Below are 25,896 nucleotides of genomic sequence, written 5' to 3'. Positions count from 1 at the left end.
CGCTTTCTTTCAGACTCTCTCTCCCACGTGCCTGCGCTCTTTTCTTTATATCTCTCTCTCTCTCTCTTCTAAATAAAATGGAGCTGTAACACTGAATTGCCTAAGAGCTGTAACACAGTTTGTCCAAGACCCGAGAGCTGTGATGCGCCGAGGGCTTTAATGTCCGTTGCTCCAAATCTGTTGTGATGAGACAAAGAACCGAGGAACATACACTCGCGTGACAATTATCTTCTGGGATTTTGCAATGTTTGTGGTATTTGCCAGCTCTTTTAAATATGTAATATGTTATTATTTCACATTCTAAGTAAATTTTCATACCCATACTGAATTTTGTGTTAGCGATTTTGTATTCCTTTTCTTAAAGAACGCTCCCCTCCCTTACTCCCCTATTAAATTCTGTAAGCTATATCACCCTGTTGATAACTCTTAAACCAAAATAGGGGTAGTTTTCAAGCTGTGTGATCCCGGGCCAGTGGCTGTACTTCTCTGAACCTATTTCCTTAGTGACAAGATGGGAATTATAATAGCTCCCACAGTGCAGGGTTTTTGCTAATTTTAAATAAGCCAAGGCCTGCAAACTGCTAAGTGCAGGCTTGGAACACACCGACCGACGATAAATCTCAACCAGTCTTCACGCTAAGAACATTTCCTTAGCGTCTTAACCCGAGGCGAAGACCTCGCTCTGCGCATGTGCGTCGGACACTTTCCCGTCCCGCCCCCGTCCCTCCATATGGGCGTGGTCTGCTCTGCCGCAGGGGGTTGTGGGCGGAGTCAAAGAGCTACTTCCGGGATTTCCTCCCTCTCCGAGGTGCAACCTTCTTTCTATGATTGGCAGTAGTTTCCAGCCAATAGTGATTGGAGAGGAAACTGACGCTCCGACACATTTTGGAACTTCTCTTCCGAGTTGACCAATTGCAAGCTCTGGAGGGGACTGAAGTGACGGGCGTCTGTTTTGACTAATGAGAACTTGGCTGCGAGTAAGCCAGAACCAATCAGCAGCGAGAAGGCCGGATCCTGGGGCGGGGTTGGAGCTTCGGCAGTTGAACCGCTCGCGAGGAGGGGCGTCCCTGGAGAAGGTGAGAGACGGCTAGGGTTGCGGGTGCGTGGGTCGGAGTAGCGATCCTGGGGGCGAGGGGGTGCTCTGGGGGGAGAATGGGCTGAGCAGGCATCTGACCTAGTAGTGTGAGAATCGGGAGGGGTTGCCTTTAACACGGGTAGGCGCTTTCGTGAGAGGTTGTGAGACAGAGGGTAGTATGTGAGTCGGGGGCTGCTTTCTGTTTCGCATGAGGCTCTTGAACGGGGAAAGTGTGTAAAGTAGGATACAGCAGATGGTGAAACGTAGAAATGCCCTTGTAGGACAGACTTGCAATTTATTGGGAGGTTTTAAGACAGAGGATTATTACAGCGCGATGTGGAGTGGTGGAGGTCCCTGCCATCTGTTAACAAGCTTTGATTTGGGTGGAGGGCAGATGAAGAACAATATTGTGGGAAGGAATGTGTGAAGACTCCAGGGATGAGAGTGTGTTTTGACGACTTGTGAAGGCTTTTGATACACGTAACGTTTACTGAGGGCTGTGTGACAGGCACCTACCAAATGTTGCATGTGAATTAACTCAGACTTCTTAATAATGCCACGGGTGGTTAAGAGTGTGGGCTCTGGCATTGGGTTGCTTTAGTTTGAACGTTGGCCCTGCCACTGGGTGAGTTGTTTAATCCTCTGTGCCTCAGCTTCATCACCAGAAGAATGACCTTCTCTCTTCTCTGGCTATACCATTCACCTGGTGGACTCACCCAGCCTCTTGGTTTCATATACTCTTTATGTAATGATGTTTCTAAGTGTGTATCTCCATTTGGAGTCTCTACCCTGAACTCAAGGCTCATATGTGCAGTGGCTGGCACTACTGTTCTCTACTTGGAAGTCCAGCTGACACACAGACTTCAAAAACGTGTCCCAAACTAAACTTGGAGTTTTCCCCTTCAGCCTCCAAACCTAGTTGATGACAGTTCCATCCTTCCAGGTACTCAGGACAGAAACCTTGGAGTCGGCCTTCACTCCTTCCTGTTCTCTCACCCACGTACTGTCCATCAGTCAGCAAATCTCATGATCAACCTTCAGAACACATGGGACTTCCCTAGTGGTTCAATGTTAAGACTCTGCGCTTCCAATGTAGTGGGTGCCGGTTCGATCCCTGGTTAGGAAACTAAAATCCCACATGTTGCACAGCATAGCTTAAAAAAAAGAAAAACACCACATCCAGAATCCAGTCATATCCCACCACCTCCTTTGCTACATTTGGCCTAAGCCATCACCTGTTCTTACCTGGTCTGCTGCAGTGGCCTTCTCACTGACTTCCCTGCCTCTACCCTTGACCCCACGGTCAAGTTAGTTCAAAAGTCAGATCAAAAAAAAAAAAAAAAGTCAGATCATGTTGCTCTGCTGTTCATAACCCCCCCATGGCTCCCATCTCATGCAGTAGAAGTCTTCGCCAAGCCTACGAGGCCCCACCTGATCCAGCTCCCCCTCTTCCATGCTCTCAAATCCCACCAATCCCACTTGTTCATCCTGCTTCAGTTGCCCCAACCCGTTTGCTGTCCATCAAACAGCAATAAAATCTCCACTTGGGAAATGTACTTGCTGTCCCCTCTGTCTGCAATGAATTCCCCCAGGCTCTCACTGACAACCCAAAACCAAAATAGCTTCTGTCACCCTCTGGCTTTATTTTTTTTCATAACACTCACCACTACTTCACGTAGATTAGTGTTTGTTTATATCCACTGGGCTACTTCGACGTCCCTCAGAGTGTGGGCTCCAAGTGGATCTAGAACTCAGCAACTAGAAACGTGCATAGTACTTAAAGGTATTGCTGCTGCTGCTGCTGCTAAGTTGCTTCAGTCGTGTCTGACTGTGCGACCCCATAGACAGCAGCCCACGAGGCTCCCATCCCTGGGATTCTCCAGGCAAGAATACTGGAGTGGGTTGCCATTTCCTTCTCCAATGCATGAAAGTGAAAAGTGAAAGTGAAGTCGCTCAGTCGTGCCCGACTCTTAGCAACCCCATGGACTTGAGCCTACCAGGCTCCGTCCATGGGATTTTCCAGGCAAGAGTACTGGAGTAGGGTGCCATTGCCTTCTCCACTTAAAGGTGTTATTTGTACTGTTTCACCATTACATTTCTTGAGAGGTCTCCCTGTGATATAGGGCAGGACTGTTAAGCTTTGGGAGGGTGTTGGGTTGTGTGTTGGGGTCTAGATGGGGTCATAAACTGAGCAGAATGTGGTGGCCAGTAGCAGAAGATCTCAGCTCTAGTTTGTGCTGGGGAAGCTTGTGGGAAATGCAGATTCCTGGGCCCACCTCCAGAGATTCTGCCTCTAGCTTTGGGACCACGCCCAGAACACTGCCTTGTCACCAACTCCCATGTTGAAGCTGAAGGTCTGCATTCCTTACTTTGAGAAACAGGTCAGTTCAGAGCTCGGGGTTGAACTCTTCATCAGTCAACTCCCCTTTGTTGTTGGCCTGGTGCTGGCCGGTGTTGGGAACCCTGAAGTGATTGAGGCAGTCCTTACCCAGCTTGGGAGTCAGGGAGGGCTTCCTGCAGCAGGGGGGACACTGGAGCTGAGACCTGGAAGATGACAGAGGAGTGAGCTGAGAGGAGAAGACCTTGCTTGTATCTCCAGTGCCCTGAACCCTGTCTCCTGGTATCGAGCATGAATTCACAAGCAGCTGCTGATCTGTGCCAGGCCCGGGGAGCTGAAGATACAAGAATGGTCAAAATGGCTGTGCCTTCATGGGCATCTGGCTTGCCAACTTATCATCAGCTAGTTGTACAGATGGTAATAGCTGACCAAGTGCCAGGCACTATTTGAAGCATCTTATATATACTGACTAATTCAGTTCCCACAATAATCCTATGTGAGGCGGGAGTTCTTATTATCCCTGCTTCACCAATGGAGAGAGGTTGGGAGAGGCTAAATGACTTGCCTGGGGTCACACTGTGGGTTAGGATCTGAACCCTGGAGTGCTTAAGGTGTGAGGCCCCATTTGGATTTGTTCTGGGAGGGAAAGGAGCAGAGGGTTAGGGGAGGAACTGGAAGGTGGTAGTCAGGGAAGGGCCGCTGAGGAATGAGTAGAGGGTGAATGTGCCAGTCCCTCACTGCAGGATTCCAGGCAAGTCTCAGTTTCATCTACAAAATGGGGGATGGTTACGTACCTACCAGAGAGTGGAACTAATGGTGAATCATTGGTTGTTAAGTGGGCATGGTGTTTATCTAAGGCAAAACACATTTGAAGGATGGCAGGGGAGGGAGAGTCTGATACCCCAGGGGGTGGTGATGGGCTTCAGTGTGCACTATGGAGGTCTGGATGGTGGGGTGTCTTAAAGGGTTTTGGGGTCTACATTCCAAGGGGATAGTGTGGAAGACCTTGGTCTGTATTTTGGAGTGCAGGGCTAAGGGAGAGGGGGCTCTGTTCAGCCCTAATTCAACCATGTGATGGCTGGGGGTGGGGGCCAGGGGCCATGAGCTTGGAATGGGGCTAGGAGGAGTTACTTAGGCCAGGCCGTGTGTGTGTGTGTGTGTGTGTGTGTGTGTGTGTGTGTGCGCGCGCGCACGCACACACATGTGCACATGTGCATGCATGTGCGCACTAGGTCATGACTGGCTGGACTGTTTGGGGGTGGCAGATAGTGGGGAAACAACCATCAAGGGTGGGGACTGCCAGGGGCGGGGATTTACTCATATCTGGTGTGGGAGGTGGTGATTTGGATTTGTTTTGGGGGAGCCCAGCGTAAGGATTGTCAGCTCTGGTCGGTCCTGTGAAATCTGAAATATCCAGGGAGCACAGTTTGGGAAGAGGAGCTGGGGTGGTAATGCAACATTGAAAATGCACAGGCGGGTCACTTTAGCGAAAGATGGGAGGGCTGGGAGTTGGAAAATGAGTGTGTGTGTGTATGCGCGCGTGCACTCATGCACTAAAACCATGATGTCATGAGGCCAGAGAAATGGGGTTAGGTGTGTGGCCCAGAGTGGGGCGCTGGAGAGTCCACACTTAGTGCACGAAGTGGAGGTTCTGACGTCACGGGTTGACGGGGGTGGGGTCGGGGGGCGGCGCTTCAAAGGCAAGGCATCCCCGCTGGGTTGGGGAGGGGGGACGTGTCAGAAAGCTGAGGTGGAGAGACCTGGTACTGGAACAAAACCAGCAACCAGGATGGGCCACTGGTCGGCGGTCACAGAGCACGGATGGGGGATGCAGGTAGAAGGACAGTGGGGGTGGGGTCGGGCGTGAAGGAGGGAGGAGGGGCTCAGGGTCTGGAGGATCGCAGGGTCCGGGCGTGGTGATCAAGGGAAGAGAAATGGAAAATGCGGGGGGCGGGCGAGAGAGGGAGTATACATAGAATTTGAGAGGGGACGGAATCCAGATGAAATACAAGGGTTATGGAATACAGGCTGAAAAATGGGGTGTGTGTGGAGTAGAACCTTGGGCTGATATGCGGATAGAATCCAGGCGGAACAGCGTAGGGGGGACAAAATTCAAATAGAATGTTAGGGGGAGCCCCAGTAGAACATGGGGGACTTGGAGAGGGGGTAGTGGCCAGAATATAGGGAATGAGTGTTGGGGAGCTGGTGTCAGGAGGGGGAGAGTCGAACTGTGGGGATGGCGAGTGTGGAGATTATTCTGTCTAGAAGAGGGAATGGAGGGAGGGGAGCGGGTAAAGTTTGTGCAGGTGAAGGAGGCAGGTGTAAGGAGAGGATTGAATTCGGGCAAAATATTCAGGGGCTTAATATCTGGGGACTGAGGTGGGCGGGTTTGTCATCAGGACAATTGGATGAGAAAATCCCTGTTAGCAACTGAAGGGCTATGAATGGGGGGCTTTTGTGCGGGAGTGGGTAAGGAGGAGGGCGGGGCCGGGTTAGCAGCCGGGATGGGGTGGGGCAGGCCCTCTTCCTCCTCCGTCTCCCGGATCGGGTACCACGAGTACCTTGGTGAATTAGGGGCGGTTAGGCTGCGTGGTTCAGCAGGTGTTCCGCAGCTGTTTTTGACTCCTTGGTAACCTGGACGGCGCGGCCGCTGATTGGCTTGCGGCGTGGGAGGGGCAGAGTGGGTGGGCGGGGTTTAGAACACCCGGTGGGGCGGGGCCAGCGCTGCCTGGCACCCGTATTGAGGGCCGGGGACTGAGGGATATGTTGAAATGTGTAGCTGTTTGTTTGCCAGTAGGTCAGGAATTATTAACCCCCATTTCTGAAACTCCGGAGAATGAAAGTACAGTTGTGAGAGTGTGAATTTTCCGAGGCAAAGTGGTCTCCAGATTTCATCAGCACCTCCAAAGCACCAGAGACGCCTTCCCCAAATGAAGTTAAGAGCCTGGACCTAGGGTCAGAGAAGCCTCTCAAGATGTCTGGGGCTCAGGCAATTGTCTTTGGGCCTTTGAGAAAGGGGATCTGTGGATGGGCTTCAAGAGTGGTATTCTGGGAGGCCCTGAAATTACTTGGCAAAGGTTTTTGGATCTATTAATTTATCTGGGGAGACTTAAGAGATCTCATTAGATTTGCAAAGACTCTAGGACTCTAAAAAGATTAAAAATCACTGACCTAAGAGATTCAGGGCTCATTTTTTTTTTTTTAATAGTGGCACTTAATTTTATTTATTTATTTTTTGGCTCCACTGTGCCTGGCTTGCAGGATCTTAGTTCCCCAACCAGGGATTGAACTCAGGCCCTCTGCAGTGAAAGCAAGGAGTCCTAACCACTGGATAAACAGTGAATTCCCAGGGCTCGTCTTTTTCTCAAAATATTAGATTTTCTAATATCAGACTTCAGGAAGGACTAAACTGGGGAAAGTGTGAGGACTAAAGAGACTAAAGAGAAGGAAGGACTAAAGAGAAGGAAGTTAAGCACAGGAGGGGTTCCTGTGATCTGAGTGGGGGACAGCTGTTGGTGGCTCTGTCTTTGGAGCACCTCTGGGACTCTGGACAGAGCTCTTTTTCTCACGGAGCCACAGTTTCCCCATCTGTACACTGGGGAGAGAATGGGCTTGCCTTGTCTTTCTAGTCCCTTTCAAGCTCAGAAACAGCCACAAAGTAGTAATAACAAGAATAATGACGGTCAGGTGTGGGGATGAAATAGATGAAGAGGATTAAGAGGTACAAACCTCCAGTTATAAAGCAAGCCACATCATATAGTCAATAATATTGAAGTAACTTTGTACAGGGACAGATGTTTCCTCGACTTATTGTGGTGATCATTCCATCATGTGTGCAGATGTCAAGTCACCATGTAGTACACCTGAAACTCACATAATGTCCATCAATTACATTTCAGTAAAAAATGATGATGATGCCAATCCATATTGAATGCTTGGTGTGTGTCACACGTGGCTCAATTTTGCTGAGGATTTTTACATGGTTAATTCATTTAATCTTTACGCCAGTCCAGGGAGATGAATGCTGTTATCCTCCTATGGGCTTACAAAGGCCTGCAGGAACATCATCTGGCCCGTTACGTCTCTGATCTCCTCACTTTCCCCTCTCCCTCCCTCACGCTGACCTTGCTGTTTTCAGAACAAACTAGGAACATCCCACCTTGGAGCCTTTGCCTGGCTGTTCCCTCTACATGGAGCTTATTCCCCAGATATTCACCCATCTCCTCTCTTCCATCCAGGCCTCTGCTCAGTGGGGAGGGGGTGGCCCTTCCGTGGCCCCCTTAGCTAAAAAGAGCAACCCCCACCCACTAGCATCCTCTTTCTCCTCTTCTTGACATTTTTATGTCTCTATTGCCGCCTTCTTGAGGGTAGGGATAGAATATGGTTTCTCATCATATCCCCAGCACCCAGGATAGCATGTGCTTTATTTTTTTATTTTTAAACTGGAGTACAATTGCTTTACAATGTTGTGTTAGTTTCTGCTGTACAATGTGAATCAGCTATAAATGTACATATATCCCCCTCATCTTGCGCCTCCCTCCCACCCACCCTCCACCCCACCCCTCTAGGTCAACACGGAGCACCAAGCTGAGCTCCCCATGCTATATCTATTTCACGAGTTAGAGTGTATATATATCAGTGCTACTGTCTCAATTCGTCCCACTCCCTCCTTCCCCCTGCCTGTGTCCTTAAGACCATTTCCTAAATCTGCATCTGTATTCCTGCCCTGCAGGTAAGTTCCATTCCGTACCAAATGGTTCCCAATCCTTACCATTTTTCTAGATGCCATATATATGTGTTAATATACAATATTTGTTTTTCTCTTTCCGACTTACTTCACTCTGTATGGCAGGGCATGTGCTTTAAAGGTAAGGAATCTGGCTCCAGGAGAGGTTAAGTTTCTCGCCCACGTACATGCCCAGAGCTGAACCTGGTTATGAACTCAGGCAGCCCGGGGCTGGCATTCTGAATGACTCCCTAGAACTCAGGCTGAGGATGGCGGCCTGACCCCCTCCTCCAGCTTCTCTAGCACTAACAGTGAGTAGTAGTCATGTTGGCTAAGAGAAAGTACTTATACTTGCAATGGACTAATGAAGAAGATCAATGATTACTTCAGTTTAAATGCTTCAGGTGTCTCATGGAGAATCTGTTAGCCATGCACTGGCTCTTCTCTAGACTTGGGGCACTCTCCTTAGGGGTAGCCACATGGTTTGTTCCCTCACCTCCTTCAGTTCTCTGCCCAAATGTCACCTCCACAGAAGGCCTGCCCTTGACCCCCTATTTAAAATCCCTGTCCAGCCTGATCTCAATGCTCCATCTTTCTTTCCAGCTTGACTTTTCTTCACAAACGTTTGAATAAATGAATAAGTAATAAATATATAATGCATATAGGGATTAATAAATTAATAATAGTATTAATCATGATTCTCTTATTGGAAATCATATATTCTATTAATCAGCATATATTAGGCCTAATAACGTGCAGAACACAGTTCCCAGGGCCTTTACGTGTATTGTTCAGTTTAATCCTCATGACAGCTCTATGAGGTAGGTGCTGTTCTGTACCCATATTCCAGATGAGGAAACTGAAGCACAGAGAGGCAGAGTCTCTTCCTAAGGTGGTGCATGGTGGGACCAGGATTCTGGCCTTCCAGCTCCTGAGCCTGGGCTCTCAGCCCCTCTGGGTCTCTGTCTCATCCACCTCTCCAGCGACTCTGGCCATGGACCAGCCTGCTGGCCTGCAGGTGGACTACGTCTTCCGGGGTGTGGAGCATGCTGTGCGGGTGATGGTGTCTGGGCAGGTGCTAGAGCTGGAGGTGGAGGATCGGATGACGGCCGACCAGTGGCGGGGCGAGTTCGATGCCAACTGTGAGTGTGCCTGCCTGGGTGGGCTCGCCTGTCCTTCCCCAGAGTCAGTGTCTCCCAGAAGATGAGGCCAGTCTGGATCCTGCTCACCTGCCCCTTCTACCTGACCAGAGCTCTCTAAGGGGGAGGGTGTGTAGGACTCATCCCTCGGGCCAGAGGCACTGGTGCTGGGGAAAGGTAGAAAGCTTGGGTGCATTGCCCTTGGGCTGGGCACGTGGTCGGAGCTCAGGAAGGACTTTTCTCTCTACCTAGTCATCGAAGATTTGACTCACAAGACAGGGAACTTCAAACAGTTCAGCATCTTCTGTAACATGCTGGAGTCGGCCCTCACCCAGGTAGGGGCCAGGGTTGGGGGAGGTTTTTGTCCTCTGGGTCCCTGGGAGGGTAGATGCCCGTCTGATGTATGCAAGACCTTCTACTTCTCTTTCATTGAGGAAATAGGGCTGTCTTTTCTTCTTTCCCAAATGTACATGGCGTATTGTCATTGTAATTGTGATGACAGTGGTTCTCATGGAGAAAATTCAAGTCACAGAGAAATGTAAAGAAGAAAGTAAAAATCACTGCATTCCTCATGTTCACTCCTGGTAATATTTTGTTAGTATTTTGATGAAAATCACTCCAGCCATCTCTCCATTTCTCTATTCACTTGTGAACATGTGTGGTGTGTATATTTGCAGATCTCTAATTTTACAGAGTTGATAAATTTCCCAAGGTATTCTGTAACCTTTAAAAAAGATCCAACAGTATTTCATAAAAAATTTAGTCATATCAGTGGATGTAGCTAATCATTTCATCTACTGGGAATCTGTTGTGTGCCAGGCACTGGAAATACAACACTGAACAAAAGAGACAAAATCTGCCCTCACGAACCTGACATTCAGTGCTCCCACTAGACAGACAGTTGAAAAAAAAATATATGTCAAGTAGTTGAAAGTATTAATATGAAAAAAAGAAGCAGGTTGGAACGTAGATACTATTCAGACATCGTTTGAAAACTATGAACTGCATTATTTCTCTGATTATGGATAAAATTACACTCATAAAATTGTGATGATATTAATGTGTGTGACTTAGAAAGTGAGAGTCTTAATTCCCTTTCTATCCCCCACCTTAGACTGTTAACATTTTGGTGTCTATAAGCAGTATAGCATAATGGCCAAGATTATAGATGCTAAAAGTCAGACTCATCACTACCGCTTACTACTTGGGTGCCCGGGGCCAATTACTTCCCCTCCGTGTCTTAGTTTCCCTATCTGTAATGTGGGGGTGATAGTCCCCTTTTCAGAGGGTTATGCAGGTTAAATGAGTTATATGTAAAAAGCTTAGAATAGTGCCTGACTCACAATAAGCACTAAACAGATGTTGCCTGTTTTTATTATTATTGTAACTTTTGAGTTTGTCATCCTTGTTAGTGGTTGCTTAGCATTCAAGTGTACCCATGCATCATGATTTATTTAACCCAGAGGTTCTCAAACTTTTTGGTCTTAGGACCCTTTTATATGCTTAAAAATTACCGAGGATACCAAAGAGCTTTTGTTTATGCCTGTTTCATCTAGCAGTATTTGTTCGCCATGTCATAAATTAAAACTGAGAAAAATATAAAGATATTTATGAACTCATTTAATAACAATAACAAACCTGTTATTGACCTAAGTAATATTTTTATGAATAGTAGTCTCAAAACCAAAATTATTTAGAAAGAAATGTAGTTTTTTTAAAAAAACATTATTGAAATCTCTTTACTATCTGGGTTAATAGATAACTGCTAGGTTATCATGTGCTTCTTCAGTCTGTTGTGATGTGTCCTGGTTGACATACATGCAGAAAAAAAAAAAAAATCCTCAGGAGGCTATGTAGCTGGCAAAGGTAGTCCTTTAATAGTTTTTTCGGATAATTCTGCTCACACATTAAAATTGGATACATGGTAGTTTCTGAAAGGTTTCTTGCAATGTGGAATCTGAGACCATATCAATGAATTTTTCCTATGCTGTCATATTAAAATCTATTGGCATATCTTGTACTTTGCAAGTATCTTTTACCTATTTTGTAACATCATGGGTTTGTAATATCACTTGTAACATCAGGAGTTGGTCATTTGGGAAATATTGCTTCATGGAATTGTGCAGATCTTTCAGAGGTTGCCACATTTCATTATACAGTATTAGGAAGTCACATTTGTTAATATCCTCACTGATCTGGCCAGGAAAATCTTTCAACATTGAGAAACTGTCAAGCCCGCAGTGGCAGGCCCAAGTTTTCTAAAATTTGAATTTTCACTTTAAAGGTTGAATTTTATCGTTGCCAACAAATACTGTTAGCTGTTTTTCTTCAAGTGACAGGCTCACTTTGTTCATTTTTGAGAAAATGCTTGCCAAATATCAAAGACTAAATAACCATGGTTTTGTCTGTCAGTACCTTTTCAAGTAAAAATAGTGTTCCATGAAAAAGTGGCTAATTTAGCTCCAAATTCAGCCCCACAAGTGCTTTTCTTAGAAAGTGTCATACTTGGATATGCAGCCAAATGTGGACTTTCTGTTTTGTCACACAGAGTAGTAAACATCTGTGTGCTCAAGGGTCAAGATTCAAAAAAATTAATAAGTTTTGCAGGTTCATCAGGGACATTCATAGGTTTCATTTTGTTTTTATTTATCTATTTCTTTGTGTGTTTCTCCCTGCCTCCCCTCCCCCGTGGAGACTGTATAGCAGCCGTGGAATATATAGCAGTTGCTAGTACATTCGACGCCCCTGGCTTGAATTCTGCTAATGGGCACCAGCAGTTTTACCCACCATGACTTTTGTACCATCAGTGCGCATGTCAGCACAGAAAGAAAAGGCAGATGACATCTTAGTTATTATTCCGCAAGTTGTTTTGACTGCATGTACTCCCCTAAAAGGGTCTTGGGGACCCCCAGGGGTGCGCAGACAACACTTGGAAGTCACACCACTAAGCTGTCTCCTGTGGCTGAGAGTTGCGGTTCTTTCCAGTTTGTCCCTCTGATGATTTCCTGCACCAGAGGGCCATCTTGACCCACAGCCTACCACGGCTGGGTAGGCAAGCCCAGCTAGCGCAACAGATGATCAGGGCATGGCCTGGGCGTGTGGGTTGTGTGCTCTGGGTGTGGCCATGTTGAGTTTTTTGGCAACTCCTCCATTCTCTCCAACAGAGCAGTGAGTCGGTCACCCTTGACCTGCTGACCTACACAGATCTGGAGTCCCTGCGGAACCGAAAGATGGGGGGCCGCCCAGGCCCCTTGGCCTCGAGGTCTGCCCAGCTCAACTCCAAGCGCTACCTGATCCTCATCTACTCTGTGGAGTTTGACAGGTGGGTACAAGGGTACCCACCAGGCTGGTAGCTGGTGGTCAGGTGGAAGAGGATGTGGCTAGGACTTAGGAACCGCTGGTACCCAAGGCAAGGTGGGCATGTTGCTTAAGCCTTGCCTTTGGAATCTTCAGTGTTGAGGTTTATGTCGTTTAGTATTGTGTTTGGCTGCAAGTATCAGGATAACCATTACCAGGGCCTTGAACAATAGTTTATCACATAACAAGATGTCTAGGTAGGTGGCTGCTACTCAACAGCTTCATTAGGGACTCAGCCTCCTTCTCTTTTTGTTTTTCTTTTGTCATCTTTGACATATTGGCTTTTTGACCTCATCATTATCTCTTCATGGTCACAAAAGAGCTGCCGGACCTCCAGACATTGCATCTGTATCAAAGCAGAAGGAAATGGAACAGAACTGTGCTTGCTAATTGTATCTGCTGTTTTCATCAGGAAAACAAGTGTTCCCAGAAGACTCTCAACCAATTTCATGTAGTAGTGTTTAGCCAGAAATGGTCACCTGTCCTTTCCCAGGTGGATTCTTGGCCTCTGAGATGCCATGGTTCTAATCCTTCTCAGGATTCACTACCCGCTGCCCCTCCCGTACCAGGGCAAGCCGGACCCTGTGGTCCTGCAGGGCATCATTCGCTCACTAAAGGAGGAGCTGAGCCGCCTTCGAGGGCTGGATGGCCAGGACACTCGGGACGGCCGGGAAACTGAGATCTGGCACCTGCGGGAGCAGTGAGTCTTGGGGGTGGGTGGGCAGTGGGGGCTGGGGGAGGGGACACATCCCATCGTGCACTGCAGGACCCACTGCTTAGCAGTGTTGGAAAGATGGCCCTCCCTCATTCCCCAAATATTTATTCTGAGCCACTCTTTTGTGCCCGCCGTGTGTTAATGGTGCTGGGGACACAGCAATGACTGAGACAGTCCTGGTCCTATCCTGGGGCTCCCAGTCCAGTGGGGGAGACAATGTCTGCAGTCAGAGAAGATTCACCATGGATGAGGGAGTGCAGAGGGAGACCTGACCCTGCCTGGCGAGGGTGGGGTGTTCCAGACAAAGGGCAAGGCAGGTGCAAAGGCAGGGTGTGAGGCAGGGCTCTATTCAGTTGAATCCACCTTCCCCGAGTACCTCTTTTTTGCTGACCTTTCCCTAACCATGATGTAGTGCCAGCCCAGGGGGCAGAGACTTTGATCACATACCCACCTGAGTATATTGCAAATAGAGATGGGGTGAGACAGGAAAGGGAGCCTCTGCTTTGGGAGGCTGTAACAGGAACCTGATAGGTTCTTGGGGTGGGGAAGAGTGTTTTAGCAGAGGGAACAGCATGTGCAAAGGTGGGAATGTTTTGAAAACAAGGGGACTTAAAGAGTGAAGTGAGGAAAGCAAAGGCTCCTAGCATATTTACTGAGTGCCTGCTGTATGCTTGGGACTTGGTCTCCATCTGGTAGGGGTCCTACACATTCAGTTCAGTTCAGTTCAGTTGCTCAGTCATGTCCAGCGCTTTGCGACCCCATGAATTGCAGCACGCCAGGCTTCCCTGTCCATCACCAACTCCTGGAGTTCACTCAAACTCAGGTCCATCGAGTCGGTGATGCCATCCAGCCATCTCATCCTCTGTCGTCCCCTTCTCCTTCTGCCCCCAATCCCTCCCAGCATCAGAGTCTTTCCCAATGAGTCAGCTCTTCGCATGAGGTGGCCAAAGTATTGGAGCTTCAGCTTTAGCATCAGTCCTTCCAAAGAACACCCAGGACTGATCTCCTTTAGGATGGACTGGTTGGATCTCCTTGCAGTCCAAGGGACTCTCAAGAGTCTTCTCCAACACCACAGTTCAAAAGCATCAATTCTTCAGCGCTCAGCTTTCTTCACAGTCCAACTCTCACATCCATACATGATCACTGGAAAAACCATAGCCTTGACTAGATAGACCTTTGTTGGAAAAGTAATGTCTCTGCTTTTGAATATGCTATCTAGGTTGGTCATAACTTTCCTTCCAAGGAGTAAGCACCTTTTAATTTCATGGCTGCAGTCACCATCTGCAGTGATTTTGGAGCCCAGAAAAATAAAGTCTGACACTGTTTCCACTGTTGCCTCATCTATTTGCCATGAAGTTATGGGACCAGATGCTATGATCTTCGTTTTCTGAATGCTGAGCTTTAAGCCAACTTTTTCACTCTCCTCTTTCACTTTCATCAAGAGGCTTTTTAGTTCCTCTTCACTTTCTGCCTTAAGGGTGGTGTCATCTGCATATCTGAGGTTATTGATATTTCTCCCGGCAATCTTGATTCCAGCTTGTGCTTCTTCCAGGCCAGCGTTACCCATGATGTACTCTGCATATAAGTTAAATAAGCAGGGTGACAATATACAGCCTTGACGTACTCCTTTTCCTATTTGGTACACATTGGGGAGGGCTAATACTATTTTTAGTATTAATAATAATAGCAGTATCTAATGTTTATTGTGGAGAAGGCAGTGGCACCCCACTCTAGTACTCTTGCCTGGAAAATCTCATGGATGGAGGAGCCTGGTGGGCTGCAGTCCATGGGGTTGCTAAGAGTTGGACATGTCTGAGCAACTTCACTTTCACTTTTCACTTTCATGCATTGGAGAAGGCAATGGCAACCCACTCCACTACTCTTGCCTGGAAAATCTCATGGAAAGAGGAGCCTGGTGGGCTGCAGTCCAAGGGGTCGCTAAGAGTCGGACACGACTGAAGCGACTTAGCAGCAGCAGCAGCAATGTTTATTGAGCACTTAACTGTGTGCCAGGAACTCTGTTCAGTGCCATATGATTTAATTCATTTAATCCTCCCAGAGTAGGCACTACTATCATTTTATGGAGGAAAACTGAGGCCCAGAGAGGTTAGAGAATTTGTTCCATACACAGTAAAGTACTATGGCCAGGCTCAACCTTGTATCCAAGCAGTCAGCTCAAGCCCCTTTTCCTTCCTCAGCCACTGTGCGCCGGCGGCAGGACTGAGCGCTCAGGAAGGACCAGACCTCTCCCCTTTGAGCGGCGGGAGCTCTTTGGGCTGGAGAACCCTGTGATTCTTCCTCGTGTGTGCATGTGTTTCCCAGAATGGCCACAAGACGGCGCTCTCTGCTCTGAGAGCCAGAGCCAGGCAATTCTTACCTTCCTCTTCCCAACTTGAAGTTAGGGAGTTTGGAAAGAGGCCAAGATTCATTAATTCACTCATCTAACATTTAATGAGTTCCTACGGTGTGCCACGTACACTTCCCGGCACTACTTGATGTTTATTGAGCCATCACTCAGTACTGTACACAGTCTAAGCACTCTTTATAGATTCCTACAACCTTATCAGTAGGTGTTATTATTATAATCCAACTTCACAGAGATGTGAAGTGAAACTGCCCCAGGTCACACAGCTCGTAGGAGCTGGAATAGAGTTGGGTACAGTCAGCCTGGCCACAAAACCCGGATCCCGACACCGGGTTTGACCGGAGAGCTGGAGGAAGGATACAGATAGAAAACAGATAATCACACTGATCAGTGATTGGTGTTGGGAAGGAAGTGTACAGAGATCCGGGGGGCAGAGACTAGAGGGACCTGACCTCACCCCTGGCTGGGGTGGGGGGCCAGGCAGGCTTCACTGGGGTCTTGATGTTTGGAGGATGAGTAGAGTCATTCCTGCCAGGAGGAGGAGAGATGGTTTAGGAGGAGGGAACTGCATTTGCAAAGAGCATCGTGGGAGAGGGAGGTGGGAGGAGAGGAGGGGAGAGGGGAAGTCAGCTGGAAGGGACCAGATGAAGAAGCTCCTTGGAGAGTGTAGGGGAGCCACAGATTTTTAGAAAACGTTTAATTAGGAAAAATTCCAAGCATGCACAGAACTAGTAGTATAACACACAGGTGCTTGTGCCCCAGCTTCAATGGTTATCTAACACATTTTGCCCATCTTCTATGATCTACACCCTTTCCTGTCCTCTGAGAAGCAAATCCCAGATATTGGATCTCCTCTGTAAACATTTCAATATGTATCTTTTAACATATAAGGTTATTTTTGATAAAAGCAACAAACATAAGCGGTATTATGACATCCAACAAAACTAACAAAAATACCTTAATGTCATCTGATACCCAGGGTGTGCAAATGTCTTTTTGTAATTTGCTTGTGTGAATAAGTATTCAGATATGGCCCCACATTACAGTTTGTTGTGTTTCTTAAGTCTCTTAATTTATTACAGCCCCCTTTACTTTTTCATGCTGCTGCTTTGTGGAAGAAGCCAGGTTATTAATACAGTTTCCCACATTCTGGATTTTTTCTCTTTTTTGCCACATGGCTTGTGGGATCTTAGTTCCCCAGCCAGGGATCCAACCCCTTCCCCTCTGCAGTGGAAGCAAGGGCAAAGTCTTAACCACTGGACCACCAGGGTTCTTGTTGATTTTATCACTGTGATTCATGTTCAGTTCAGTCGATTAGTCGTGTCCAACTCTTTGCGACCCCATGAATCACAGCACGCCAGGCCTCCCTGTCCATCACCAACTCCTAGAGTTCACTCAGACTCACGTCCATCGAGTCAGTGATGCCATCCAGCCGTCTCATCCTCTGTCGTCCCCTTCTTCTGCCCCCAATCCCTCCCAGCATCCGAGTCTTTCCCAGTGAGTGAACTCTTCGCATGAGGTGGCCAAAGTATTGGAGTTTCAGCTTTAGCATCAGTCCTTCCAAAGAAATCCCAGGGCTGATCTCCTTCAGAATGGACTGGTTGGATCTCCTTGCAGTCCAAGGGACTCAAGAGTCTTCTCCAACACCACAGTTCAAAAGCATCAATTCTTCAGCGCTCAGCTTTCTTCACAGTCCAACTCTCACATCCATACATGACTACTGGAAAAACCATAGCCTTGACCAGACCTCTGTATTTCCCGTGAAGTGGTGGTTAAACCGATAGGCTAATGAGATGCAGGTTTCTGGGACGCCTTCCCCCGTGGTGCTGTGTATCTGCCTACAGTCAGGTGATGTTGGGACTGGTGGGTGTGGATGTTGAGCGCTGGATCCCTGTCTTAAAAAGGTCCTGTCAACCCAGCATCTCTTGGTGGTTTTTATTTGCATTTCTCTAACGCAAGCGGAGCGTGCCCACCCGGGTGGAGGAGGGCAGAGTATGGAACCGTGCCCCTCACCCGGCCCCGGCATTCGCCTTCTACCTCCTTCTCCCAGGGTGTCGCGCTTGGTGTCTGAGAAGCGCGAGCTGGAGGCCCAGCTGGGCAGGTTGCGCGAGGAGGCGGTGACCGGGCGGGCGGCGCGCCAGGAGGTCGAGTCTCTGCGCGGGCTCGTGCGCGGCCTGGAGCTGGAGCTGCGGCAGGAGCGCGGCCTCGGGCACCGCGGGTCGGGCCGTCGAAGCCAGGATTGCCGCCGCCTCGCCAAGGAGGTGAGGGGGCGGGGCGGCCGGCGGGGCCCGGACTTTGGCTTTAGTCTGGACCTCCACGCCCCTCTTCTCTCCCTGCAGCTCGAAGAGGTGAAGGCGTCGGAGCGGAGCCTGCGTGCGCGGCTGAAGGCGCTGAACACCGAGCTGGCCCTGTACAAGAGGGGGTGAGGGGCGCGCCCGGGGCGGGGCCTCGGCGCTGCGGACCCGCCTGCGGGTGGGCTCCGGGGCGAGATGGGCGGGGCGGAGCCCACGTGACTGGGCGGGGCATGGGTGACGGGGCGGGGCCCAGAGAGGTTGGAGAGGACCGGTCGGGCCTGAGTGGGCGGGGATGGAGGGTGGGAGGGACCTAATGGGCTGCCAGCGGCTTAGGAAAGGAGTCAGTAGTTGAAAACGATGGGCGGGGTCTGTAGAGAGATGGGCAGGCCTGAGGCGGCATTCGGGAGGCCGGCCTGGAGCTAGGGATCGAAGAGGGGCGGAGCCTGAAGGCTAGTTGAGTGAGAGGGCGTGGCTAAGCAGGTGGGGATCCGGGTTATGTTTGCTGGCATGTATTGGGGTGCGTGTTGAAAAATTGGGAATGATTTCCAGGGAGCTTGGGAGACCTCTGGGAGAAGGGTCTACTGAGAGGATGTGTTAGAATGTAGGGAACTGACAGATGGTTTTTTTTAGGGGGTTGGTTGGGGGGTTCTGAGCGGGTGAAGCCTGGGGAAAGAGGTCTGTGAGGACCGTGTGTAAGAAGTGAATATTAGGAGTTGACGGTGGGGGGGTGGGGGTTGGGATAGAAGGTTCGGAGATGGTGCAGTCCGGGAAGAGTGTTGTCACCGGTGGGAAACTTACAGTGGGTTCGTGCTCCCAGGAGACGGACCCCGCCGGTGGTGCCGCCCTCGGCGCGGGAAGATCGGGCTTCCACGTCCCGGGAGCGCTCGACGTCGCGTGGCCGTGGCGCCGCCCGCTCCTCATCCCGGGAGAGCGGCCGCGGAGGCCGGGGTCGAGGCCGCCCTGCCCGCCCCTCGCCCTCGCCCACAGGTCCGTGATGGCCCTCCCTGCCCGTGGGAGGAGGTGTGTGGGACTAGAACTGTGGGGGCGTGATCCGGTGACCCCAGCCTCCTCTTCTCTCCATACCCACCCCCACCCGGTCCTAGGTGGTCGCGTGCCCCGTTTCGACCCAACAGCCTTTGTGAAAGCCAAGGAGAAGAAGCAGAGAGAGATCAAGATGAAGTTAGAGCATGTTTCCTCCTCACCTGCCCGTAGCCCTGCCCCTTTCCCTGCCGCTCTGAAGCGTGCCCTCATCCAGCCCCTTCTCCCATCTCCATCACCTGTCGCCTGCTCCTGCTTCCCGCCCGACCTTCTCCTCTCCTGATTGCCAGCCTCCCCTCTCCCCATGGCTTGTCTCTCACACCCCTTCCTGGTCTGTGTCTCCGCATTGTTTTCACCTATTTAGCTGTGACCCGCAGGGGCGCAGCTACGCCCTTCCCGGGACTGGGCACACAGGTGGACGTCTTATTTCTCGTTCCCCAGGCAGCAGCGGAACCGATTGGGCAGCGGAGGAAGCGGGGACGGCCCATCCGTCTCCTGGTCTCGCCAGACTCGGCCGCCGGCAGCGGTGACCGGTCGAGGAGACGCGGCTAACCGCTCCCGAAACCGCAGCTCCTCGGGTAACTGGGCTGGCGAGCGGGCTGGGCGGGATTGTGGCCCGTGCGGGAGGCTCACACTCTCCGTCTCCCCCTAGTGGACAGTTTCCGCAGCCGCTACTCGTCCGCCAGCTCCTGCAGCGAGTTAGAGGATTTCTCTGAGTCCCTCCCTGGAGGGTAAAACTTGGGCTGGGGGAAAGGACCGCCTCCAAACGGATGTCTGGGGAGATTCAAAACACTCTTTTGAGGGGAGATTGGGTGATGGAGGCTGGAGCCTTGAAACCGACGAAGAGTGCGAGATGGGAGGTGCCCCAGACTTTTCCCATTGGCCCTGATCACTCCCTCCTCTCAGCGTTCGCCGCCGGGGGAAGGCGCCCAGCCCCACCACGTGGAGTGGGTTCAATACGGTGAGTGTCTTTCCTCGGGCTTTGGAGAAGGCGGGGGCAGCATTAAACCACCAGAAGCTCGCGCTCTTTTTCTCCCGTGATTCCATTCTAGTGGGTCGGGTTGTAAAGGGCGATTCGGAATTCCTCTGGAGGCAGTGTTTTGATACCTTTGGGTTGGAGGGGAGAATGACGGTGCGGTGGAGGGTGGTTGTTGTTTAGTCACTAAGTCGTGTCCAACTCTTTGTGACCCCATGGATTGTAGCCTGCCAGGCTCCTCTGTCCGTGGGATTTCGCAGGCAAGAATACTGGAGTGGGTTGCCATTCCCTTCTCCAAGGGGATCTTCCCGACTCAGGGAACGAACCCGCACCTCCTGCATTGGCCAGCAGGTTCTTTACCGCTTAGTCACAGGGGAAGCCCACCGGAAGAGCAGGGGATGCCGATTAGCAGCAAGGCTCTGGCCTCAAATTGCCAGGTCTTAAAACCTGCCTCCGCTTGCTATAACCTGTGTGATTCAGGGAGTTACTTAGCTTCTGTAGCTATCAATAGTTTCTATATCAGCTAAATGGGAATTGTAATAGTATTCACCTCAGAAGATTCTGGTGAAGATACAAGGAGCTTGTTTTGCATAAGTGCTCAGCAGATGTCACCCCTTATTTTTATGAGGTCCTTTGGTTTAGAATTTCTGGTGGGATTTGGGGGGTGCCGGAATAGAGGGTGCCTGACCCCCTTTCCCGCCATCCCCAGCAGCAGAAGTCCACCCCCCTTGAACGCGGTCGCCATCAGAGACGCCTGGCCAGTTCAGGGGGCTGGGTTCCCATCAAAGGTGAGCCTGGGACTCAACACCTCCCCCTCTCCTGCCCCAGAGCCCACTGGGATGGTACCGAGGGCAGGATTTTGGGCCCCTTACAGACCCCCACACCCACGCCTGCTCTCACAGAGTACAGCTCGGACCACCAGGCGGCTGACATGGCCGAAATAGATGCCCGCCTGAAGGCCTTGCAGGAATACATGAACCGACTGGACATGCGGTCGTGACCTCGGATGCTGACTGGACCTCCAACCCCACCCACCGCTGGATTCGGCGTGGGGGCGGGGCCGGTGCGTCCTGGCCCCGCCCCAGCCCCGCCCCTCCTGGTGCTCTTGGGGGGGGGGTCTCAGGCGTGTGAGGCCCCACCCCCTCCCGCAGGCATGGCCTGCTGGGAGGGAGGGTAAGTGAGTTTTGTAAATAAACATATTTGCCTTTGGGATCCCTCAGTTTATGACTGAAGGGTTGGGGTGGAGTGGGGAGAAATGAAGATCTGGTGGCTGGGATGGCAGGGTGTTTAACTGGGACCTGTGTGTATTTCTGGCTGTGACTTGGGAGGCAGATGGGGCTACAGGCTCAGGAAAGACTCCCGCACTTTCTAAAGCGATGAAAGAGGGGGACCCGAGGGTTGGGAGTGAGCAGCTCATCCCCACAGCGATCCGAGCAGAGATGCTGCACTGAATGTCTTTGGTGGTGAGGTAGAGAGGGGGTGTCTTGTAGCATGGCTCACTGTCCAGGAGGTGAGGACTCCTGAGCTGCTGGTGGTGACGTCTCAGCGGACTTGGTGCTGATTCCCGGCGCTCTGACCTGAGACCTCCGGGTTCTGAGCTGTGATGTTGCTTCCCAGCTGGGATCTCTGGGGTCTCGGTTCAGGGTCGGGACCTCTGGGTTCTGAGCACCAGCAAGGTCAGAGTGCTGGGAGGTTAGGGGTAGGGGCGGGGTGTGTGGCTGAGGTCTGTGGGAGGAAGAGAGAAGAGGCATATGGCAGGACACAGGAATACAGTTTAAGCTTCGCCTTTATTGGGGCAGGGGAAGGCGGTGGGGTTTCTGATGGGATGGGTGGGGTGTGAGAAGACGGACAGGCCCTCACACGCGGCGGTAGTGCGGCCACTGCTGGATGATTTTATAGAGCTCGTCCCCTGGAGAGAGCGTCTGCTGCACATCGCGGTGTCCTTTGACCTCGTAGTTAGGAGTCAGGTATCCCCGAGCTGCGCCACAAGCCAGCAGACTCTGGGCCGCCCTGAGAGCAGAGGCCGGGGGCACCCGATCTGGGGGAGGAGAGGCAGGAGTTAGGCTGGGGCTTCCTCCAAGGGCCGAGGGAGGCCCACTTGGGCCCAGAACCCGGCCTGCCACTGCTCTCTGTGCCTAAGTTTTCTCATCTGTGAAAGGGGAGAATGACAGCACCTGCCCACAGGGCTGGGGGATAAGATGAGTGACTGTGTATAGAGCAAGCCCTCCACAAGTGTCGGCCTTCAAGATGATCATTTATTCACCCTCCTCTGCCCCCAGACCTTCCCATCCGATCCACAGCTGTAGCTGCCACTTATCAAGCACTTCTGGGGCTTCCCTGGTAGCTCAGACGGTAAAGAATCTACCCGCAATGCAGGAGACCCGGGTTCGATCCCTGGGTCGGGAAGATTCCCCTGGAGGAGGAAATGGCAATTCACTCCAAGCACTTCTCAGGTTAACCCTAACCCTCCAGTTCATGGACTGACCTAAGAACTTTTATAGAGATGAACTCATCTGAAACCGTGTAGTTGGAAATGGACTTTATCCAAAAGAGGAAACGAGGCTCAGAAACAGAATCACGCCTGAGGTCAGAGAGGTTGTAGGTGGCAGAGCCTCCCAGCCAGGACGCAGCACGAAGTGCCATCCCCCAGAACCCATGTCAGCCCCCTCGCTGATGGCTGGACACTTACGCATGTAGTTGCCCATGAAGGAGATGCCGATGGCTATGGGGTTCCACGTGGGCCCAGAGTGAGCACCTAAGGTGTTCCAGCCCCGGCCCTCATACACGAGCCCATCTTCTCCGATCAGGAAACTGTGGGTGGGAAAATGATGGAGGGCTTCCTGAAGGAGGACTCCTCCCTCCTCTGCTCACCCCACCCCTGTCCCTGCCCCTGCCACTCACAATTTCCCCAACAACCCTCCTCCTTATCCCCTGATCTTCCACAATAAAAACAATGACCCTCGCCCTTGCTATTTGTCAAGCACAGCTCTAGTGCACCTTTTCGCATCCCTAACCCCATGAGTTGCCACTGCCCCCATCCGATAGCTACTCAGAGAGGTGGCAACACCTGCCCGAGGTCACACAGCCAGGCATCGTTCTAAGGAGTACTGGCTGGCTCAGCAATAGAGTGGCCCACGACCCGGTTGACTTTGCAGAGGAGGGAGATGACCCTGAAGCTGAGAGAGGGGACTGCCTGCCCCAGGGCTCAAGCAGCGGTAAATGGAGCTGGGACTGTAGCCCCAACCCCGGCTTCACCAGGCACTAGACTTTACCAAGCGAATCCAGTGCACAGGGCTTGTTCCTGTGCACCTGCAAAAGCTGTCCCTTCCTCTGGGGTCAGAGCCAGGACTGCAGCCCCTTCCCCTCCCCCTTGCACGTCTGCACTGCCTGCACAAGCCCAGCCCTAAGCGGCGACGCTGGGGGAGAAACAGACGTTGCAGGCGGCTCCAGAATTGGTGCCCGCGGTCTCCCGTCGCCCCGCGCGCTCCTCTCGCCTATATCCCCGGCTCCAGCCCCGGCCTCCCCTGTGCACTCACTTGTAGCCCACGTCGCACCAGCCCCGCTCCCGCACGTGGTAGTACTGCACGTTTTGGGCCTGCCTCTGGCACGAGGCCGGAGTGTTGCAGACGCTGCCCGCCGTGTGCGACACCACCACGTAGCGCACAGGCTGTCTTAGCCTCTGGCTGCACTTGGATGCCAGGGCGCCCCACTTTCCGCGGGACACGATGCTGCCGCAGTCTTGAGCCGCCCCGAGGCCCAGGAGGGCGAGGAGGACCCAGGCGAGCGGTGTGTAGCGGCGAGACATGGCAGGCAGGAAAGGACACGCGGAGATTCCTAGGACGCGCGGCGGCCCTGGGCCTTTATCTACGGGGACTCGGTGGGGGCAGTGGGGTGGAGGGAGCCATGCGGTAAAGGTCTTGCCTCACAACCGGAGGGACTCCTCTTCCTGCTCTGGCGGGGCCCCAACAGGATGTGGTATGGTCAGGTCTGGGCGGGGTAGGGAGAGGGGAGCCCGCTCATCCAGCTGGGAGTCGGGGGTGGGGAGAGGCACACAGGCCCCTGGGCGAAACCGTGGTTTCTGGAAGACCCAGTGTCTGGATCTCTGCCCTGCTTTGTCTCTGCCCTCGGTGAGCCATTGGACAACTCACCAGGAGCTTAAAACCAGGAGGAGAGAAAACAGGGAGGCCCTGAGGCCTCTTCTGCCTTCTTCCTGCAAGGAACTGAAGAAACACAGGCGCCCATTTTTGAAAGCACTTCTCCTGGGCCTAAGCCTGATATGGAAAGCCCATTTCACAGTTGAGTAAACTGAGGCCAGAAGCGGGCTGATCACTTTGCTGACACATGGAAGATAGGAGAGCCTGGTGGTCCAGAACCCCCATTCAGAGCCAGGCTGCCTGTGTTTAAATCTGGTGACATTCCAGTGTGTGAACTTGCGCAAGTGACTCTAACCTTTCTGTGACTCAGTTTTCCCCACCTGCAAAATGGGCCTGATCCTATAAAGTATCTAATTCATGGGATGATTGCTTAGAAGATGTCTGACTCAGAGTGCCACATAAGCTTCACCGGGATTTGACCTCAGATCTTCCCTTGGAGGTAAGCTCCACAGGAGGGATCCTGAGGTCCAGAGAGGAACAGCCATTACCTAGCACCACTCAGCTGCTTGGGATCACAGGTGGGGCAGAAGACTCCCCTGGGGACTCTGCCTTGCGCAGGTCTCCTTTCCCATTACCTCCTAGAGGCACTTGCTGAGTTCAGGGAAGACTGCCTGGTTTGCTTTTCCTTCTACTTTGGTAGGGTTTTGTGTTTTTTTTACAAGATAACATATGCTACACTTTGCTGTATAGCAGACGCTACATTAACATTGTAGATCAACCATGCTCTAATGAGAAAATTTTAAAGGACTTCCCTGGTGGTCCTGTGGTTGAGAAATCACCTGCCAATACAGGAGACACGGGTTTGATGCCTGGTGCAGGCAGATTCCACATGCCGAGGGGCAGCTAAGCCCACGTACAACTACTGAGCCCATATTCTAGGGCCCATGGGCCGCAACGACTGAAGCCCATGTGCCTAGAGCCCGGGTTCTGCAACAAGAGAAGCCATCGCAATGAGAAGCCTGTGCACCAAAACTAGAGAGTAGCCTTTGCTGGTCGTAACTGGAGAAAGCCTGCTCGCCACAAAAAGACCCAGTGCAACCAAAAGTAAATAAATGGAAAAAATTAAAAATAATGTATGCTGGCTGTAACAAGTTGAATTGACACAAATTTTAATCAGCTGTGTCCCCCTCTGTCCAGCCCCACCCACCCGAGGTCACCAATGAGACGAGTGTGGTATATTTTCTTCCACCGTATCCTCCAAGCTTATGTGGATCATGCTTATACCTCATGATATCGCTAAATGGCTCACCAGGCATCCTCAAGCATGTTCATGAATGATCTCAGTGCGTGCTCCCGGCAAGGTGTGTGAGGCAGATATTATTAACCCTGCCTTTTCTATAATCAAGGAAGCTGAGGCACAAAAGGGTTATTACATTCAGGGAGAAGATGGTGATGCCTGGATGTTGCCACAAGTTCCAGACTCCAGAGATTAAGCTCCAAACCACATTCTGCTTCCTACAAACATACATGTATGGACAAAAGTAAAATCAAAACCATAGCATCGATTTGCCTTTTGTCACCTAATATTTCATTGGCATCTCTCCAGGGCAACATCTACATAGTTCTAATCTGTCTTTCATAAAAGTTACATAATATTTCTTTTTAAAATTTGATTTTTGGCTGTGCTGGGTCTTCCTTGCTGCGCTCAGACTTTCTCTGGCGAGCAGGGCCCACTCTCGAGTGCACGGGCTCCTCACTGCAGTGGCTTCTCTCGTTGCA

The 25,896-nt window shown here is 51.1% G+C and overlaps 2 protein-coding genes across 5 annotated transcripts; one reads left to right on the top strand and one right to left on the bottom strand.

The window, feature by feature from the left end:
- The first annotated feature begins 1,012 nt into the window (after positions 1–1,012).
- CCDC61 (coiled-coil domain containing 61) lies at positions 1,013–21,235 on the top strand. Of its 4 annotated transcripts, none has more exons than XM_027515402.1 (14): positions 1,013–1,076; positions 9,123–9,281; positions 9,531–9,613; positions 12,443–12,600; positions 13,174–13,335; positions 17,766–17,976; positions 18,055–18,137; positions 18,827–18,996; positions 19,113–19,188; positions 19,489–19,625; positions 19,700–19,778; positions 19,954–20,008; positions 20,733–20,811; positions 20,926–21,235. In XM_027515402.1, the coding sequence occupies exons 2-14, from the start codon at positions 9,134–9,136 to the stop codon at positions 21,021–21,023; spliced, it is 1,539 nt and encodes a 512-aa protein (XP_027371203.1). In that variant the 5' UTR covers positions 1,013–1,076; positions 9,123–9,133; the 3' UTR covers positions 21,024–21,235. The 4 variants fall into 4 exon arrangements, with proteins under 4 accessions (XP_027371203.1, XP_027371202.1, XP_027371201.1 ...); XM_027515401.1 differs by lacking the exon at positions 1,013–1,076 and adding an exon at positions 5,129–5,247 and having other exon boundaries at positions 20,736–20,811; XM_027515400.1 differs by lacking the exon at positions 1,013–1,076 and adding an exon at positions 5,129–5,247.
- Positions 21,236–21,791: 556 nt separating this feature from the next.
- On the bottom strand, positions 21,792–23,944 carry PGLYRP1 (peptidoglycan recognition protein 1). Its single transcript, XM_027515399.1, has 3 exons — positions 23,560–23,944; positions 22,713–22,834; positions 21,792–22,061 (listed from the first exon to the last, which is right to left on the bottom strand). The coding sequence occupies exons 1-3, from the start codon at positions 23,826–23,828 to the stop codon at positions 21,880–21,882; spliced, it is 573 nt and encodes a 190-aa protein (XP_027371200.1). The 5' UTR covers positions 23,829–23,944; the 3' UTR covers positions 21,792–21,879.
- Between the last annotated feature and the right edge of the window lie 1,952 nt (positions 23,945–25,896).

Source organism: Bos indicus x Bos taurus, chromosome 18 (genome assembly GCF_003369695.1).
Source record: "Bos indicus x Bos taurus breed Angus x Brahman F1 hybrid chromosome 18, Bos_hybrid_MaternalHap_v2.0, whole genome shotgun sequence".
Taxonomy (NCBI): Eukaryota; Metazoa; Chordata; class Mammalia; order Artiodactyla; family Bovidae; genus Bos; species Bos indicus x Bos taurus.
This window is presented reverse-complemented; position numbering and strand designations above follow the sequence as displayed.

What these genes read in the sequence shown, in the direction of transcription:
- CCDC61 (XM_027515400.1), top strand. An exon ending in ATCTGGCACCTGCGGGAGCA is followed by an intron (nt 13,336 to 17,765) that starts GTGAGTCTTGGG and finishes TCCTTCTCCCAG; the next exon opens with GGTGTCGCGCTTGGTGTCTG. An exon ending in CAGAGAGAGATCAAGATGAA is followed by an intron (nt 19,189 to 19,488) that starts GTTAGAGCATGT and finishes CTCGTTCCCCAG; the next exon opens with GCAGCAGCGGAACCGATTGG.
- PGLYRP1 (XM_027515399.1), bottom strand. Translation starts at nt 23,828, where the DNA reads ATGTCTCGCCGCTACACACCGCTCGCCTGGGTCCTCCTCGCCCTCCTG. An exon ending in TGGTGCGACGTGGGCTACAA is followed by an intron (nt 22,835 to 23,559) that starts GTGAGTGCACAG and finishes TCCCACCCACAG; the next exon opens with TTTCCTGATCGGAGAAGATG. An exon ending in CTTCATGGGCAACTACATGC is followed by an intron (nt 22,062 to 22,712) that starts GTAAGTGTCCAG and finishes CTCCTCCCCCAG; the next exon opens with ATCGGGTGCCCCCGGCCTCT.